Source organism: Danio rerio, chromosome 17, assembly GCF_049306965.1.
Source record: "Danio rerio strain Tuebingen ecotype United States chromosome 17, GRCz12tu, whole genome shotgun sequence".
Taxonomy (NCBI): domain Eukaryota; kingdom Metazoa; phylum Chordata; class Actinopteri; order Cypriniformes; family Danionidae; genus Danio; species Danio rerio.
In genome coordinates, this window is record NC_133192.1 from 48,278,969 (window position 1) to 48,297,486 (window position 18,518).

The 18,518-nt window shown below is 36.9% G+C and overlaps 1 protein-coding gene across 1 annotated transcript in view; it reads right to left on the bottom strand.

The window, feature by feature from the left end:
• The window catches only part of itpk1b (inositol-tetrakisphosphate 1-kinase b), a 106,212-nt gene that overhangs the window by 6,169 nt on the left and 81,525 nt on the right, over positions 1–18,518 (bottom strand). Inside the window, exons 6-10 of the mRNA XM_001922333.6 lie at positions 15,161–15,259; positions 13,800–13,840; positions 9,147–9,312; positions 5,653–5,720; positions 2,485–2,647 (exon numbers count right to left, since the gene is read on the bottom strand). Of these exons, the coding sequence (XP_001922368.1) occupies positions 2,485–2,647; positions 5,653–5,720; positions 9,147–9,312; positions 13,800–13,840; positions 15,161–15,259 (537 nt within the window). The remainder of the gene's footprint in view (positions 1–2,484; positions 2,648–5,652; positions 5,721–9,146; positions 9,313–13,799; positions 13,841–15,160; positions 15,260–18,518) is intronic.

Consider the following 18,518-nt stretch of genomic DNA (forward strand, 5'->3'; position numbering starts at 1 on the left):
GCTGTCTTGGCTGCTTAACCGCTCAATCCTTCCCTTAGAAAATATAAGCAGGTAAGTGTGCAACTAAATCTAAAAGCCTAAAAAAAACAGTTATTAAAATCGACATCTTGCAGAGTATCTACCTCAGGTCGACTTTCATAGTATTTGTTTCCTCCTTTAGATGTCAATGACTGCTGCTTGTTAACATTCTACAAAATACTCTACCTAAGTATTAAAAAATAATAACTTGACTTAGCTGATCATTTGCAAAAGTGGCAGAAGGTAGATTTTTCTAATAAATCATTTGTTGAACTGCATCCCAATCATCACAAATACTGCACAAGACCTACTAACACCTGCATGGAAACAGGATTCTCAAAGAAATCAGTCAAGTTTGATGAAGGATAAAAAGTGGAGTTACATTCAGTATGTGGGCCCGCAAGAGTTCTGCAGTGTGGATGGTAACATCAACAGCCTGAAGTATCAAGATATTTGTGCTGCCCATTAGCAGAATAGCGCTCCTTCTCATACTTCAGCTTCCACATCAAAATTCCTGAAAGCAAAGAAGGTCAGGGTGCTCCAGGATTGGCTAGCCCAGTCACCAGACATGAACATTATTGAGCATGTCTGGGATAAGATGAAGGAGGAGGCATTGAAGATGAATCCAAAGAATCTTGATGAACTCTGGGAGTCCTGCAAGAATGCTTTCTTTGCCATTCCAGATGACTTTATTGAAAAGTTGTTTGAATCATTAAAAGAGATGTATGAACGCAGTCCTCCAAGCACATGGGAGTCGTACACAATATTCTTTTTCCACTGCACCAGGACTTTATATTATATACAGTACATTATTTATGTTATGTAACAAGACTTTTGTCTAAGCAAAGTCAGACCTTATTGTCCTAATTTAATCATTAAAAATAAAGGCAAGATCATTTTTTATTTTGGTAAAATAAGCGTAATCTAGAGGCCTCTGCCTTTCATATAGGCCACTTCTGATACCAAATGATCAACTAGAAGTCAAGTTATTATTTATTGTTCCTAAAACTTGGATAGGCAACCAGACTTAGGTAGTGTATAGTTGTTGTTTTTTTGTTTTTTTAATGAAGTGTGCTTCACACAGAGGGGCGAAGCAGGCACAGTAGGTAGTGCTGTTGCCTCACAGCAAGAAGGTCGCTGGTTCGATCCTCTGGTCAGTTAGCGTTTCTGTGTGGAGTTTGCATGTTCTCCCTGCCTTCGTGTGAGTTTCCTCCGGGTGCTACGGTTTCCCCCACAGTCCAAAGACATGTGGTACAGGTGAATTGGGTAGGCTAAATTGTCTGTAGTTTATCAGTGTGTGTGAATGAGTGTGGATGTTTCCCAGAGATGAGTTGCGGCACCTAATTCTCTTAGCACAAAAAGTTCCTTTATAATATAAGCACTGTATAATAAGCACTTCTTGTGTGTATTGCCTCTTCTTGTTGAATCGCTGAATGCTTCCTCAGCTGTAAGGCGCTTTGTACGAAATCATCTGCTAAATGTTAATGTAATTAAATTTTTTTAATAATAATAGCAAAAAAAGAACGCCATTACCATAATTTAAGTCAAGACGTTAGACGATCTAGGGAGTCTCGATTCTGAGCATCTACAGTGATGCAAGCACCAGTAACACTAGCCAGAGATTTCGCATCTATGTTTGCAATAGGATCATTTTAATCCGCCAGACTCCAGGAAGGCTTCAGTCTAATGATCTAGAAGGCGAATGTCTAAAGAAAGCCAGACTCATTACATCACTGATGACAGTGAGAACAGACACTCATGGCCAGTTTTCTGTCAATTATTCAGTCCTGCATCGGTATCGGTTTAAAACATCAGCTTCGTAATTATTTCGAAAGAGCTACATGAAGTACTGACTGTACAGAATATCAATCCACTGCACTGTGTGGCCCAATCACACACAAACTAGAGGTAAGAAATAATGGATTTGACCAGTTATCTAGACTGGTCCTTTTCAATTAATCAACCAATAGTTTTGTACCTTTGATTATTAGATATCTCTCTTGATTTTTGATTTATTCCTTGTAGTTGATGTTGTTATTACGGTTGTTGTTTGTTCATTTTTAATAACTTTCATGTTTATGACAGATTTATGACAAGTTTTGTTGACTTGCTAATGTTAAGTTGTCATGATATGATATGTTAGGATGTATTTGTCAAAGACATCTCAAACAATGTCATCTTTGCATTTAAAAAGATATAACTAAGCAAATTATACCTAAAATAGTTTCCATAAGCATGCATTACATCTCATTCATATTCATCATGTTCTAAGTCATAATTATAATGGTTTCATGACAGTCTTATGAACACCCCCTTCAAGTAATGCATTACTAAACAGATTGTTTTTAATAGATTGTTATATTCTGACAGATTTTAAACCATTCTATAATTTTTTAGAGTTTTGCGTGTGTGTGTGTGTGTGTGTGTGTTGAGCCAAATGTTTGCTCATGTATAACACATACATACCAGGGAATGCATTGATGTCAATGACTGCATGTTGGCCTGTCTGGTTGTTAATGATGACATCGATGCCGAAGAGCGAAACCCCAAGAGATTCCCGCAGAGACTTGCACAGTTCCCTGATGACATCATCGTTTGGTGGCTGGGAAACACCTTCTACATTATCTCTCTGTCAAAATACAAACCAAAGAGGAGTCAGCGAAGGGTTCTGCCTTAAAGGGAAAGTTCACCCAAAAATGAAAATTATGTCATCATTTATGCACCCTTCACTAGTTATAAACCAGTTTAAGGATGTTTTTTTTCTGTCGAACACAAAGGATGATATTTTGAAGAATGTTGTAACCTGTAACCTTTGGCTTTTCCAACTAATAATGTTAAAGGTTACAGGTTTCCACCATTCTTCAAAATATCTTCCTTTGTGTTCAACAGAACAAAATAAAACTAAAACTAGTTTAGACCATAAAGTACTAATGGAATTGCTGCAATGTTCACAAACCAGTTGATTAAGAGCAGTTGGTGGTTTTTAAGATTATTCCAATTGAGTGAGTACAAGATCAATAAACTTGTCAAGTGAACATTCATCTTTTTTTCTTCAGGCATATAGTAATCATTAAGCAAACAAATCATCAATACAAAGCACTTAAAAAGAAAAATTAGTAAAGAAAAATGTACTTTATCATTAAAGTAAAAAATACCATCTTTACGCACACTATATACACTCACCAGCCACTATATTAGGTACACCTTACTAGTACTGGGTTGGACCCCTTTCGCCTTCAGACCTGTCTTACTAATTTGTGGTATAGAATCAAAGATACTGAAAAAAATTCCTCAGAGATTTTGATCCATATTGACATGATAGCATCAAGTAGTTGCTGCAGATTTGTCGGCTGCACATTCATGATGAGAATCTCCTGTTCCACCATCCTAAAGGTGCTCTGTTGGATTAAGATATGGTGACTGTGGATGGCATTTGAGTACAGTTAACTCATTGACATGTTCAAAAACCCAGTCTGTGATGATATGTGCTTTTTGGCGCATTATCTAGCTGAAGTGGCCATCAGAAGATGGGTACACTGTGGTCATAAAGAAATGGACATGGTTAGCAACAAAACAGAAAATATCCCCCACACCATTACACCATCACCACCAGCCTGAACCATTGATACAAGGCAGGATGAATCCATGCTTTCATGTTGTTGATGCCAAATTCTGACCCTACCATCCGAATGTCGCAGCAGAAATAAAAGCCCCTTTCACACATACAGACCTTTCCCGAAAATTGCCGGCAATTTTCTGGAAAGGTTGTATGTGTGAACAGGTCCTTTTTGAAAATACCGGTAAATTCGTTCTGGCTATTTTCCGGAAAGAGAAGTTGTAACATTACCGGCAATTTGCCGGAATGCTGCGCTGTGTGAATGCAGATGGAATATTGCCGTAATAAGCGCGTACACGTCTAGAACGTGCTGACGTGACACATCTGCTTTAGCCAATCAGAATAGTCAGACGCATTTACGTCCGCGCAGTTTATGAGAATAAAAGCCTTTGAATATTTTTTCAGACACATTTAGCTGCTAGAAGTTAGTCAGATAACGTTTATATGTTCTTCTTAATGCCAACTGTGCAAATAATCATCGATGAGATGCTTATGATAAGGCGTTGTTTGTTTACCTTCAAGCTTTGCACGTGTGCCTGTGAAACAGCCTGTGAGCGCATGCACACGCACATATTATGAACATCTCGACATGCAAAAGTGATCCTCCATATGTTTTCATTGAAGTTGTTCACAATACTGATCATCCACAGAGTTTGTAATGTAGTCAAATGTTTACAAATACAAGCGCAGCCGTTTACAGCTCATTTGTGGTGAATGATGTCAGAATTTACCGGTATTTTGGAATGGATGTGTGAATGCTCCTTTCCGGAAAATTTCAGTAACGTCCTCACCTGTGTGAACAGCGCTTTTTTGAATATACCGGTAAAGTCGTTCCGGAAATTTTCCAGATATTTACCGGTATCACTGTGTGAAAGGGGCTAAAGACTCAATAGACCAGACAACGTTTTTTCAATCTTCTATTGTCCAATTTTTTTGAGCCTGTGCGAACTGTTTCAAAACTTAGTTTCCTGTTCTGGAGTAACACCCGGCGTGGTCTTCTGCTGTTGTAGCCCATCTACCTCAAGGTTGGACGTGTTGTGTGCTCAGAGATGCTGTTGATGTTTTAACGAGTGGTTATTTGAGTTACTGTTGCCTTTCTATCAGCGCGAACCAGTCTGGTCATTCTCCTTTAGCCTCTGGCATCAACAAGGCATTTGCACCCACAAAACTGCTGCTCTCTGGATATTTTCTCTTTTTTAGTACCATTCTCTGTAAACCCTAGAGATGGTTGTATGTGAAAATCCCAGTAGATCCACAGTTTCTAAAATACTCAGACCAGCCCGCCTGGCACCAACAACCATGCCATGTTCAAAGTCACCTAAATCACCTTTCTTCCCCATTCTGATGCTGGGTTTGAACTTCAGCAGATCGACTTGATCATGTCTACTTGTCTAAATGCATTAAGTTGTTGCCATGTGATTGGCTGATAAATTTTTTTTGTTAGTGACAGTTGAACAGGTGTACCTAATAAAGTGGCCAGTGAGTGTATATGTGTTTATAATCCAAAAATACAGCAATTGGGGTTGTATTTATAAACTGTTGACTAATGTAATAATGTAAAGTTAATGCTTAACAAATTACAAACTATTTGCTAATGCTTGATAAATGATTTGTGATGCTCAGTTATTATAAAGTGTTTACATGATTTCTTGAGATTATTTAAATAATTATTACAAGTATTATGAAAGCTTCGAAACAGTATATGTTTTAAAGGGATAGTTCATCCAATTGACCAAACCTTTGAGTTTCTTTCTTCTGTTGAACACAAAGGAAGATATACGGGAGAATATTGCAAAATAAAACCATTTACTTCCATACTGTTCCTACTATCAATGTAAAAGGCTGCTGTTTTCAACATTCTTCAGGATATCTTGTTTTGTGTTCAAGAGAGGTAAGAAATTCATAAAAGTTCAGCATCAGTTAAGTTTGAAATGATTAAATGTACATTTTAGGTGAACTATCCCTCTTAAACCTTGGGCACAGTATGTGTGTGGTAGACTACAGAGAAGTGCGCTTACAGATGTGAGGTCAGAGGATGACTCTGGCTTGGACACGTTGTGACTATTGAAGAAAATCGCTTTTCTGTCTGTAAAAACATAAAAACAAATAAACGTTAGTTTAATTAACGTGCAAGTGAACTGACAGCCACTAGAGGGAGGCAGAGGACTATGCTTCAGTTTCAAGAGAAGTACGACAAAAAACAAACATCTCCTGCCAAAAAAACGTTTACATTTATAACCCACTCAAATTCATTACAAGAGACGACAATCCAACATTCCTTCTGAACACACTCCAAATATTAATAAAGCCCAATCATTAATCCTGCAAGATAATATCTGTTTGATGGTCTGTGTAGAGTCTAAATACGCCTGTTATACCAGTGAACCCAACAAACTGACTTTCACAACAGAAACGAGGCATTCAAATGTGATGTACTTAATAGCTTTAGAAAGCCATGTATGTTTTAAAATACATTTGGACATCAATAGTTAATTTTGAAATTCTGCTGCAGAATGATACTGTAATTGGCACAGCCCTAAATAGGCTGATGGAATCAAAATTCAGACGTACACCATAAAATATAAAACAGAAAAGGTCCAGACAGCTTATACAACTAGTGTTTATACTGCAATTTACATGATCAAATCAGTAAATTAATTATGGCCAATTTGTCAGAACAGATATCCAGGTCCCAAAATACAATGTGAAAACTTACTTTTTGTTTAAACTTTGTGTATGTGTATAGTTAATTAATTAAATCATTAATTTAATTAATTTCACAATTTCATGGAAAATATATAAATAGATGTAACGTATACACCAACACTTAAGGTTGGTACAATAAGGTTCTCAAATACATTCATTCAATAATTTTTTTTTTTCGGCTTAGTCCCCTTATTAATCCAGGGTCGCCACAGTGGAATGAACCGCCAACTTATCCAGCACGTTTTTACTCAGCGGATGCCCTTCCAGCCGCAACCCATTTCGGGGAAACATTCACACACACACTCATACACTACGGACAATTTAGCCTACCTAAATCACCTGTACCGCATGTCTTTGGACTGTGGGGGAAACCGGAGCACCCAGATGAAACCCACGCAAATGCAGGGAGAACATGCAAACTCCACACAGAAACGCCAACTGACCCAGCCGAGGCTCGAACCAGCGACATTCTTGCTGTGGGGCGACAGCTCTTTAATACATGTGTTAACGTATTTACTAATCCTTGTTAGCATTAATTAATAATACAGCTGTTCACTGTTGGTTCATGCTAGCTCAGGGCTATTAAAATTATTAACATATATAACTTTACAGTTTAATTAAGTCAGGCCCGTAGCCAGGATGGGTTTAGGTGGTTCGAAAAACACACCCCTTACTGACAAAGTTTCAGAATTTTGTGCCATACATGAGCTCATCTGTCTTATTGTGACTGCTATACCACCATAAATAGTGAAAATAATCTAACAATAAAGTTTTTAAGAGCAAGTAGAATCCTCACAGGTTTGGAGAAAACAGTTATTTTTCATGAGTCCAACATTCAGCTGTGCAAAACACAAAATGTGTGTGACGTCAGTGGCATCATCTTTCACTACTGTATCGTTTATAAATGGAGAAAATATTTTACAAATAACCTTTATTCTTAATCTTGGACCTTTTTCTTCAAACAAAAATGACCAATAAACAGGTGTGAAGCACCAAAAGCACAAGTATAAAATGAATTTAAATACAAATTAGGCTATTGGTGTAACCCATACATTCTGTTCTTTTTTACAAGAGAGGCTAGAAAAATCATGAAGCACAACATTATTATTATTATTATTATTATTATTATTATTAGTTGTAGTAGTAGTAGTATGTTTACATTTTATAGCATTCAAATAAGCAGATTCTGACTGAGGAAAGTTGTTTGTGTTGGCCAGTTTGTTATTTGCCTAATGAATAACAATAAGTCACAGGTTTTAATTTAAAACTTTAACAGGTTCTTATTTTTTTCTAATTATATATACTTATTAAAATAAAGTATTTCTTCATATTTTCTTCAACTGTAAATCTTTAGGAAATATTTTTGCTACATCAAAAAGCGTTTATGATGACCATCCAACAAGCTAATCTAGCAACAAAACACAAAAAAAATTGTGGTTAAAATGCCACTAAAACATAATATTTACATATCAAAATTAAATAGAAAATGAGGCATATAACTGCAAAAAGTTCCCCTTTTTCAAAAAAAAGAACCCCACCCCCTTTGACCAGGCTGGCTACAGGCCTGTAAATATTAGTTAAAGTTGAAAGTAAATGAAAATAACAAATGCTATACGAGTATTTTAGTCATGATAACAACTAATATAATCATATATTTTCTTTTCAGCTTAGTTCCTTTATTAATCAGGGGTCGTCACAGTGAAATGAACAGCCAACATATAATTAATAATAAAAAAAAAAACTCATTATAAAATCATATACAGTTGAAATCAGAATTATCAGCCCCCCTTTGAATTGTTGCTTTTTAAATATTTTCCAAATGATGTTTAGCAAGGAAATTTTCACAGTATGTCTGATAATATTTTTTCTTCTGGAAAAAGTCTTATTTGTTTTATTTCGGCTATAACGAATGCGTTTTTTTATTTTTTAAAAACCATTGTGAGGTCAAAATTATTAGCCTCTTTAAGCTATATTTCTTTAGCTCTACAGAACAAACCATCATTATACAATAACTTGCCTAATTACCTTAACTTGCCTAGTTAACCTAATTAACGGAGGTAAGCCTTTAAATGTCACTTAAAAGCTGTATAGAAGTGTCTCGAAAAATATCTAGTCAATTATTATGTGTTGTCATCATGGCACTAAATATTAAATATGACATTACAGATGCTCATCGACCAATAACATACTGTATAAAATTACTCATTGGCGTGAAAACCAGGATTGTTCAAAACACTAAAATCCCTTCATTTCCTTTAAAAACTTTAAGAAACCCAACGTTGTTCATCGAATTCTTAGAAATCCTTAACCTGATCTTGTCTTCAGAAACACTGTGCCGACCAGTTTTTTTAACTTCTCTATAGGCTTCTTTGATTTGAATAGTGCTGGAAGGCAAGACGTGATGTTGTTCGTGTGTATTTACATGTCTGTGTGTATACTCATGCGCTGTGCAGTTCAGCATGAGTTCAACCCCACAACTATCCTCCACGATTTGCATTAAACTAACAGGTTGCTCTGCTAGTAGCTGTAACTGGTTTGCATGGACTAAAGTACACTGACATATGCAAACAGGTCTGCTCTCTTAAAGCCAGACTCCAGTTGCCGACTGAACTGGCACAAAATATAAATCCACTGATTCAAGTCGGTTTCGCAAAGGCGTCTGGTGTTATACAGTGGGAATGCTGTAACGTAAATCATGCTTAAACAAACTGAACGGTCCAGCCACGGTGAAACGAACCATATCACAGCAGTGACCTTTCATGGAAATAACGTTTCGAAAGAGTTGAAGTGTGAGTTGAAGGTTTACCAGACGGTCCAGATGGGAAGTTCTTGAGTGATGGTCTTTCCACCACAGTATACGACTCGCCCACCACAAACACCTTATACAGCACGGCATTGTGGTTTATAAAACTCTGAATGACACACGGGGGCTTCACGTCCTTTAGGTCCTCAGCGCTGAATATTATAGCCATCTGCACAAATAAAAAAATATGGGAAATGACAAAGCTTTACATTTACGATTGTTGTGGTGAATAGACTGACAAAATTAGCCACTTATCAGGATTTGACACTAAAGTGTTAAGTTGGGTTCACAACAAATAGAAGGAGAATATGTCAATCACGTCAGCTGCTGTAATTAATAGCACTTTGAAGTTATTATGAAATCAAAATTAACCGTATTGATTTTGTTAGCTCACATTGCTAGTTTTGTGGTCTGTGCATGTCATTTAAAAAAATGTTTGCCCTTCTAATCTTTAATTGAATTCTGAAAATCCACTTGCTTGTTTTTTTATTTTTTTTATTTTTTTACTTAAATCGCAGATTACGTATATATCTTAACATTTAGGCGGGACAAACATACCTAATCACGCAGCTCCAACTGTCAGTTTTGACAGCAAACAGTAATGGTAAGGAGAAGGTGTCTGTAAGGTTGTAAAAACTCTCCCCTAACCCTTATCCTGATTTTTCTGAATGAAATGCCTACTTTACTACATTCAATCAGCTCGCACAAGTCATGCTCAGTTTTCTCATTTAATATACTGTTAATCTAGGAACTGCATCACAATACGGGAAAAAAAAAGCGGCAACATCCCGCTCTCCCTCAAGAAGCCAATGTGGAAGTAACTGAAACTACAATTTATCGACTTGCCTTTGGGAGCTGGCTCCAAAAAGTCCAGGTGTTTACTGACTGCAATGCTAAATTGACTAACTTACAGCTGCTAAAAACATGTTTACAGCCTGGTACAAAAGATGGTTTTGGTTCATATAGTTCCGATTCAGTCATATATATATTACTGTTTATGACAATCGTTAGGGAGTAGAATTTTTTATAGCTTATCCGTTTCATTTTTATTAAAGGTGCAGTAGGTAATTGTCTTCAGAAACATTTTTTGTTGTGCTGCTTGAAAGTCTCTTCACAGTCCAATAGTAATGATTATAGTAAATGATCTAAATGTGTTTATATGTGTTTTTATATTCTGGGTAAAGCATTAAAAAGTTCATCCAATTAAATATTGTCGGACCGACATCTCCCATAATTCCGATAGGCAGCTCAGACTGTCTATTAGCAAATGTAGATTCGGACTTCTGCGCATCTGTTCACGCAGATCCGCCATTCGCGTGTGACCGTCTGCATAAGCGCCGGGCGGTCACTAGACAGAACAGGAGAAATCAAATTCTGAATTGAACTTTTTAAAACCTGAATCAATATTGGAGTTACTTTAGCACGCTGGAGGAAGGACGACACCATGGTTAAAGTATTACTGTTAGACAGGTAATGTTCTGTTTTAAAACTATTTTAGTCAGGCTAAGCTTATGTTAGATTGTGTTCTATTAAGAATGACTTATATACACAGACGTGCTGTTCAGCCACTGAAATCTCCCGGTGAAAGATCGATGTGATTATTTTCAGTTTCATAAGGCCCTTTTATAGCATCGATAATGTAGATTTATATTTAGTTTAAAAACAAAACATCAGTAAATAGCGCTATTCCGCCTAACCTGCTTTATTGAGCTGAAGTTGCTTTTATATTCACATTGGGTCATTTTTGAACAATGACAGCCTTACTGTACTGTTTACCATGCTACTCTGAATATTCGCTCTGAAATAGCATGTAAGTGTGGCTGAGTAATAAATGTAATTCCTGCAAGCCGCTGGCTAAACACTAACTAATTTGCGAATGACATGAACTAGTGGACTGTCTGTGTGCTGTTGATGCGATGCGTGCGCTGGCAATTTCAGGGAGTGTGGCGTTGAATCATAGTCCCTTCCCGCTGTCCAAATATAATATGCTAAGCGGTTAGCGTTTTGGCAGATCACCTACTGAACCTTTAAGATAAGTCTGCATAATTAAAGACTTGAGTGACAGCTAGGTCTCCCTGGTCACCGTCATGTCATTCCGGCTGATTAGCCGATGAAGTCTGAAATATACATCGTATTTTTGTTTTGTTTCATGTAGCTTTACAAAGTAAATTGCCTAAATTATTGGAATTATATCCCACAATTATTAGATGATATGGCATGCTGTGTGCACCTAATTGTTTTCACAAACCATTCAAGTGGTCTTCATTTCCCAGGTGAGTCAAATTATATACTTATATACCATCTCTACAAATGTTTTTGTTTTATTTAAAATAATTTATTTTTTAGAATTTTATTTCGACCTTGACTGCACTCCAGAATCTGCAAGATTAATTATATGTAGGCTTTAAAACATTCATCTGAAACGTCGTCATACAGTTTTATGTCTGGATTTCATAAACAGCCTTGCATATTTACTAACACAGACTATATTTCAAGTGTTTGGGGTAATTCATGTTTTTCTCCTGTTTTTCACCTGTCATAAGTACAATGCTTAGTGGCTCAATGTAATACAACAGTGTTTTTAAAAGACTAAACACTTTATTGATATAGTATGCAACCAAGCACATGTGGTAAAGTTACAAACGAGTCGCAGGTAATGAAGTATTAAGCGCTTCTCCCAAAGAAAAGCCTGTCTAAGCAAAATGTAGCTGTAGCTCGGCTCTCGCTCCACCTCTTTGCCCTTGTTTAATATCCCCCAGTCAGTGCGATGACCCGCAAACAAAATGGTCACGGTTGGCCACAAGTACTTGTAGCTTCATTTGCGCTCTTTAGATGATACATCCATAACTTTTACAGTCTATGGAAAAAAAAAATAAACAGTCACAGCTTCTGGTTCATGTGGACTTTCAGGCAAGGCATTTCATTTGCCTTCCATCTTTAAAATGCTTGGAGGTCAGCTCCTATCTCTTTAAAAGGAAAAACACCTAATTTTTCAACACTGTTTGCCAAGGTTATGATTAAATTTGATATTTCAAACCATCAATGAAATTTCACAACAATTCTGTTGCTAAACTTGTCAATCAAACTAAATAGATTGGGGTTGCCTTAGTTAATATGCACAAGAACCACCAAAGGGAATGAGATCTCGACCTTGATCTCTTTTATGACAGTAATCAAAATATATAACTAATATAAGAATGGATAACTTACAAGTTACACAATAACATCCTATAAATACCACCGTGTCGGATTGCGCTAGCCTTCTGAAGTAATTCCCAACTTATTCCTGATGGCAAATATTCTACCAAAATGCACAGGGGCTGCTTTGTTTACAAGTGTGTGGGCATGCAAGAGATTGCTGTGTTCAGATTTACATTTGAATGACAGAGGTACACTGCAAAAAATGCTTTTCTTACTTAGATTTTTTTGGGGTAAGCAAATTAATCTTATGTCAAAAGAAAAAAACAAGATTAGTTTGCTTACCCCATTATTTTGCTTGTTTTAAGGAAAAACTCACTTATTATTGGCATATTATTTCTCAGAACGAGACAATATGTTTTGCTTGTCTAGAAAATGCTTCTTGACATAAGATATTTTAGATATTTAGACTAGAAACAAGACAAAAAATCTAAGCAGGAAAAGCATTTTTTGCAGTGTAGACATTAATTTTAAAAAATGAGGTCAGTCTGGAAAGACTGCTCTTTGCTTTCAATTGTAGTTGTTTAATTTAAAAGTAGAGATTTCAAATATGATGTAGAGTGTCCATATTGACTTTTGCATTCTATAGTCTTCACTATAGTGGACTCGCAGGAAGTTTTAGGCCTTGCAAAACGTACAATTTTATACAATTTTTTCTTTTTCCCCATTTTTTTTTTACTTAAGCAGAAGATGCAATTGAGGTGATCGGTAAATGAAGAGCAGGCAATGAAGGGTGGGAGGGTGATCTGTAAATGAAGAGCAGGCAATGGGGAGTGGGAGGATGATCATTAAATGAAAAGCGAGAAATGAAATGGAGTGTGGAAGGTAAACAGTAGTGCTGCATTCACTGCATGACAGATAAAAGTGGTGCAAGGACTCGGTCTTAAAACACTGTCATTTTTGGACCTACAAAAAAAAAAATAAGACATCTTTTGAAACTGTAAAATAACCTCTTTCTGCCATCTTTGTGACCTTGAGAATGTCCAGAAAAAAATTCAACTCTATGTACATTTGCCTTACAGACGTTAAAAAGTATCAAAAGAAAGCAAATTGTTTAGTTTCAAATGATCCAATTTAAAGGGAAAACAAATACTTAATGTAATCCACAAGAAACACAGACACATCCACTACTGTGTGTCTCTGACTTGATCTCTTAAACCAAATACAAAGAAATCACTAGTTTATCAGTATATTATTCAAATGTTAATGCAGACTCTACATAGCTTTCCCACACATTCACATTCATTACTTTTGCTGGTGAGCTGTGACACGCTTTATGAGTGTTCATGGGAAATTAAAGGCTCTTTATATTGATTTAGGTAGTGTATTATTAAACATATGCTTGGTTAACTACTGGCTTAAAATGAGTGACTTGTACAGTAGTCAACCAGTAGTGTAGTGGAGGGCAGCTCAAGTTCATATCAGTGTTACATGGCGTCTTCAGAAAAATAGTCTTACCTCATGAGAGTTAGTTCCGTGAGCAACCCGTGTTTTGCAAACTGTGCAGGATAAGAAAAAAAGAAAAGCACTCTGAGACAGTGGATGAATGAGTCTGGTTAATAGTACAGTACAGCTGTTTAATACATTATTAATGCAGTAAAATCTCTGTGAACTTATTAGGGATTTAGTGAGGGGAATTAATCAAAATGGTGCCTCTGTTGTGAGTTACTGGAGTGCAGTCATTAGGTTATCTATAAATCGAAGCGTCATAAAACCACATTTCCTGTTATTTTAACAGAGGTGTTTATGCTGAACATAATAGCAGACACTGTCAGCATTTGTTTTTTTTTATTTTAGTTGTCTTAATTGTCATAACAATGATAAAATATATTTTTCAACAGGTTTTGAGAAATTGATGTGTTGCAATTTGTGGATCAAGTGGATCAATTCTCTCTGGGATTTATTCTGAGCTTAGTATTTAACAGCAGATGGTGTTCTAGGCTAGTTTTAACAGCAGATGTTGCTCCAGTCTAGTCTTTAACTGCAGATGGCACTCTAGGTTAATTTAATAATAGATGTTGCCTCAGTCTAGTTTTTAACAGCAGATGGTGCTCTAGGCTAGTTTTTAACAGCAGATGGCGCTCTAGTTTTTAACAGCAGATGGTTGCTCTAGGCTAGTTTTTAACAGCAGATGGCGCTCTAGTTTTTAACAGCAGATGGTTGCTCTAGGCTAGTTTTAACATCAGATGGTGTTCTAGGCTAGTTTTTATCAGCAGATGGCGCTCCAGTTTTTAACAGCAGATGGTTGCTCTAGGCTAGTTTTAACATCAGATGGTGTTCAAGGCTAGTTTTTAACAGCAGATGGCATTCTAGTTTTGAACAGCAGATGGTTGCTCTAGGCTAGTTTTTAACATCAGATGGTTGCTCCAGGCTAGTTTTAACAGCAGATGGTTTTCTAGGCTTGTCTTTAACAGCATATTGTGTTCTAGGCTAGTTTTTAACAGCAGATGGTGTTCTAGGCTTGTCTTTTACAGCATATTGTGCTCTAGGCTGGTTTTTAACAGCAGATGACGCTCTAGGCTAGTTTTTAACAACAGATGGTGCTCTAGTCTAGTTTTTAACAGCAGGTGGCGCTCTATGCTAGTTTTTAACAGCAGATGGCGCACTAGGCTAGTTTTAAACAGCAGACAGCACTCCATTCTAGTTTTTAACAGCAGACTGCGCCACAGTTTATATAGTAGTTTTGAACAACAAATGGCACTTTAGGTTAGTTTTTTAACCATACACTCATGAAGAAGAAGCTCATGTTTTATTGTTTGAGTTGGGCTTTTTAAACGACATCACTTCCTGTTTTAGAATTGAAAGATGTTAGGACTTACTGAAAGGGAATGTAAGGCCATGCTGCTCGATCTGCTTCAGTGTGTCTGGACCACACTCACTGTTCAGAACCATAAATGGAGGAGAACAGATCCGCACATCTGCACAGAGAAACAAACACAAGGAGAGACACATCAGCACTGCTAAACATGATATTGTAAATGATAAATTGATTTAGCAGTGGTGGACAGTCTGCCAGTCTGTTTTAATTAAGCAAAATGCAAAGAATTATCTAAAATTTTTTAATCCAATAACCTTAATGATATAATTTCTACTGTGAGGGGGCGATGATGAAAATAACAGGTGGAATATTTAAGAATACATTTATGATAAAATAAAAGATTAAATAAATAAAAAAAGAACAACTCATTTAAAACTCAATTTTTAAACATTTACTATATAATTATAATTATAAACATACACTCCTATATACTCACACACATACAGCTGAAGTCAGCATTTTTCTTTTACAAGTATTTCCCAAATTATGTTTAACAGAGCAAGGAAATTCTCACAATATTTCCTTTTTTCCTTCTTACACTACCCGGCCACTTTATTAGGTACACCTGCTTGTTAACACAAATTTCTAATCAGCCAATCACATGGCAGCAACTCAATGCATTTAGGCATGTAGACATGGTCAAGACTATCTGCTGCAGTTCAAACCAAGCATCAGAATGGGGAAGGTGATTTATGTGACTTTAAACGTGGCATAGTCATTGGTGTCAGACGGGTTAGTCTGAGTATTTCAGAAAATACTGATCTATTTTCTCCATTTTCTCATAGCTACTTCCAGCAGAATAACGCGCCACTCACAAAGCGCCAATCATCTCAGACTGGTTTCTTGAACATGAAAATGAGTTCACTGTACTCAAATGTCCTCCATTACCCTAACTTGCTTAATTAACCTGGTTAAGCTTTTAAATGTCACATTAAGCTGAATACTAGTGTCTTGAAAAATATCTAATAAAACATATTATGTACTGTCATCATGGCAAAGGTAAAAGAAATCATTAATTAGAAATGAGTTATTAAAACTATTATGTTTACAAATGTGTTGACAAAATCTTTCTGTAAAACAGAAATTGGGAAAAAAATATACAGGGCGCTAATAATTCAGCAGGGTTAATAATTCTGACTTCAACTGCATATATAACTGCACAACACAAAAAATAAATCTAAATCATTCAATCTCTAATCTGAAATGTCTTTATTTAGTATTACTTTAGTAGCCGGATGAGTTCACACATTCACAGAGATGATGTTATTTGGTTCGAGAGGTCTTCAACCATCATGTGCCCTCCGGGTTGCATTTACTTCCTTGTTTATATTAGCGAATGGAGAACACACTGAACACAAGGCACAGAGCGCTGAATCACTGCATAATGCAGAGGCCGGTCAACAGAAACACAGCAATCTGACCCGTGGGTTCAAGCCTTTGTTTGGAAATACTGTACTCGCACAGTCCTGAAGAGCAAACAGAACCATTGATGGAACAAAGGCATCAATAGCTGTGAATGAGGAGCTGTGTTTGCGAATTCCAACCGCAGGCACATTATCGAATAGGTATGAATCATCAAAACAGATGCAAACTGGGCTTAACTTAGGATTAGTAAGCAACTGCCTGGAGACATCAGTGTATTTTTACCTCACTAGTGTACATAAAGAGATAGATCGCACAAAAATGAATGTTTTGTTTGGTTACTTGCCCTCAAGTGCTTCGAAATGAGTTTTTTTCTTCTGCTTAACACAGAAGATGTTATTTTGCAGAAAGCTGTAAACCTATGACCATTGGCCTATGTGTTTTCCAGTGCTATTAGGGCTGGGTGATATAGGAAAAATATATTGTCAACATTTCCCGATATTTAATATACAGTGGGAATCGAAGGTTTGGGCACCCCAGGTAGAAATTTGTATTATAATGTGCACAAAGAAGCCAAGGAAAGATGGAAATATCTCCAAAAGGCATCAAATTACAGATTAGACATTCTTATAACATGTCAAAAAAGTTTCAAAATAACAGAAAACAAAAAAATGGCATCTGCAAAAGTTTGGGCACCATGCAAAGTTTATAGCATGTACTGCTCCTTTGGAAAGCTGAGAGCTGACAGTGTCATGAATTGTTCTCAATCATCATCTGGAAAGACCAGCTGATGTCAATCTCAAAGGTTTTAAATGCCCAGACTCATTTGACCCTTGCCCCAACAATCAGTACCATGGATTCTTCTAATCAGTTGTGTAAAAAATTTAAACTGAAAATAGTAGACGCTCACAAAGCAGGAGAAGGCTATAGGAAAATAGCAAAGTGTTTTCAGATGTAATTAAGAAATGGAAGTCATCGGGAACAGTGGAAGATCTGGGAAACCAAGAAAAATATCAGACAGAACAACTAGCACGATTGTGAGAAAAGCAAGTCAAAACCCAGTTTGACTGCACGATCCATCCAGAAAGATCTGGCAGACACTGGAACTGTGGTACACTATTTCACTTTAAAGAGATACTTGTACAAATATGGTCTTCATGGAAGAATCATCAGAAGAAAACCTCTTCTAGGTCCTCACCACAAAAAAATAAGCATTTGAACTTTGCAAATGAACATATAGACAAGCCTGATGCATTTTGGAAACAAGTTCTGTGGACCGATGAGGGTAAATTAGAACTTTTCGGCAGGAATGAGCAAAGGTACATTCAGAGAAGAAAGGGCACAGAATTTAATGAAAAGAACCTCTGTCCAACTGTTAAGCATGGGGGTGGATCAATCATGTTTTGGGGTTGTATTGCAGTCAAAGCACAGGGAACATTTCACAAGCAAAAAGAAAAATGGATTCAATAGAATTTCAGCTCATTTTGGATGGTAACTTGATGTCATCTGTGAAAAAGCTGAAGTTAAAGAGAGGATAGCTTCTACAAATGGATAATGATCCTAAACACACCTCAAAATTAAAACACACCTCACAGTGGATTGCATCAAGAGGCGTAAACTAAAGGTTTTACCATGGCCTTCCCAATCTCCTAATCTAAACACAATTGAAGACCTATGGATAGACCTTAAAGGCTGATTTATACTTCTGCGTAAAACGCCGGCGTATGCTACGGCGCTGACACATAGCCCTTCACCGTGGCCGTCACTGACGTGCACCTCTCAAAAAATGTAACTACACGTCGCAACGACGCTTAGCGTAAGCTCTGTGATTGGTCGGCTTGGTAGCGCTGACAAGTCTGGGCGGGACCGAGAGCCGCGCGAATGGCGCAAGCGATTGTTTACAAGTGTGGAGTATCGTGAAGGAGATCCGGATGGAAAGTTTTGTTTTGTGTTTGCCTCATGGTTAAAGTTGTTGCACGTCCGCCGGTTCCTGCCTC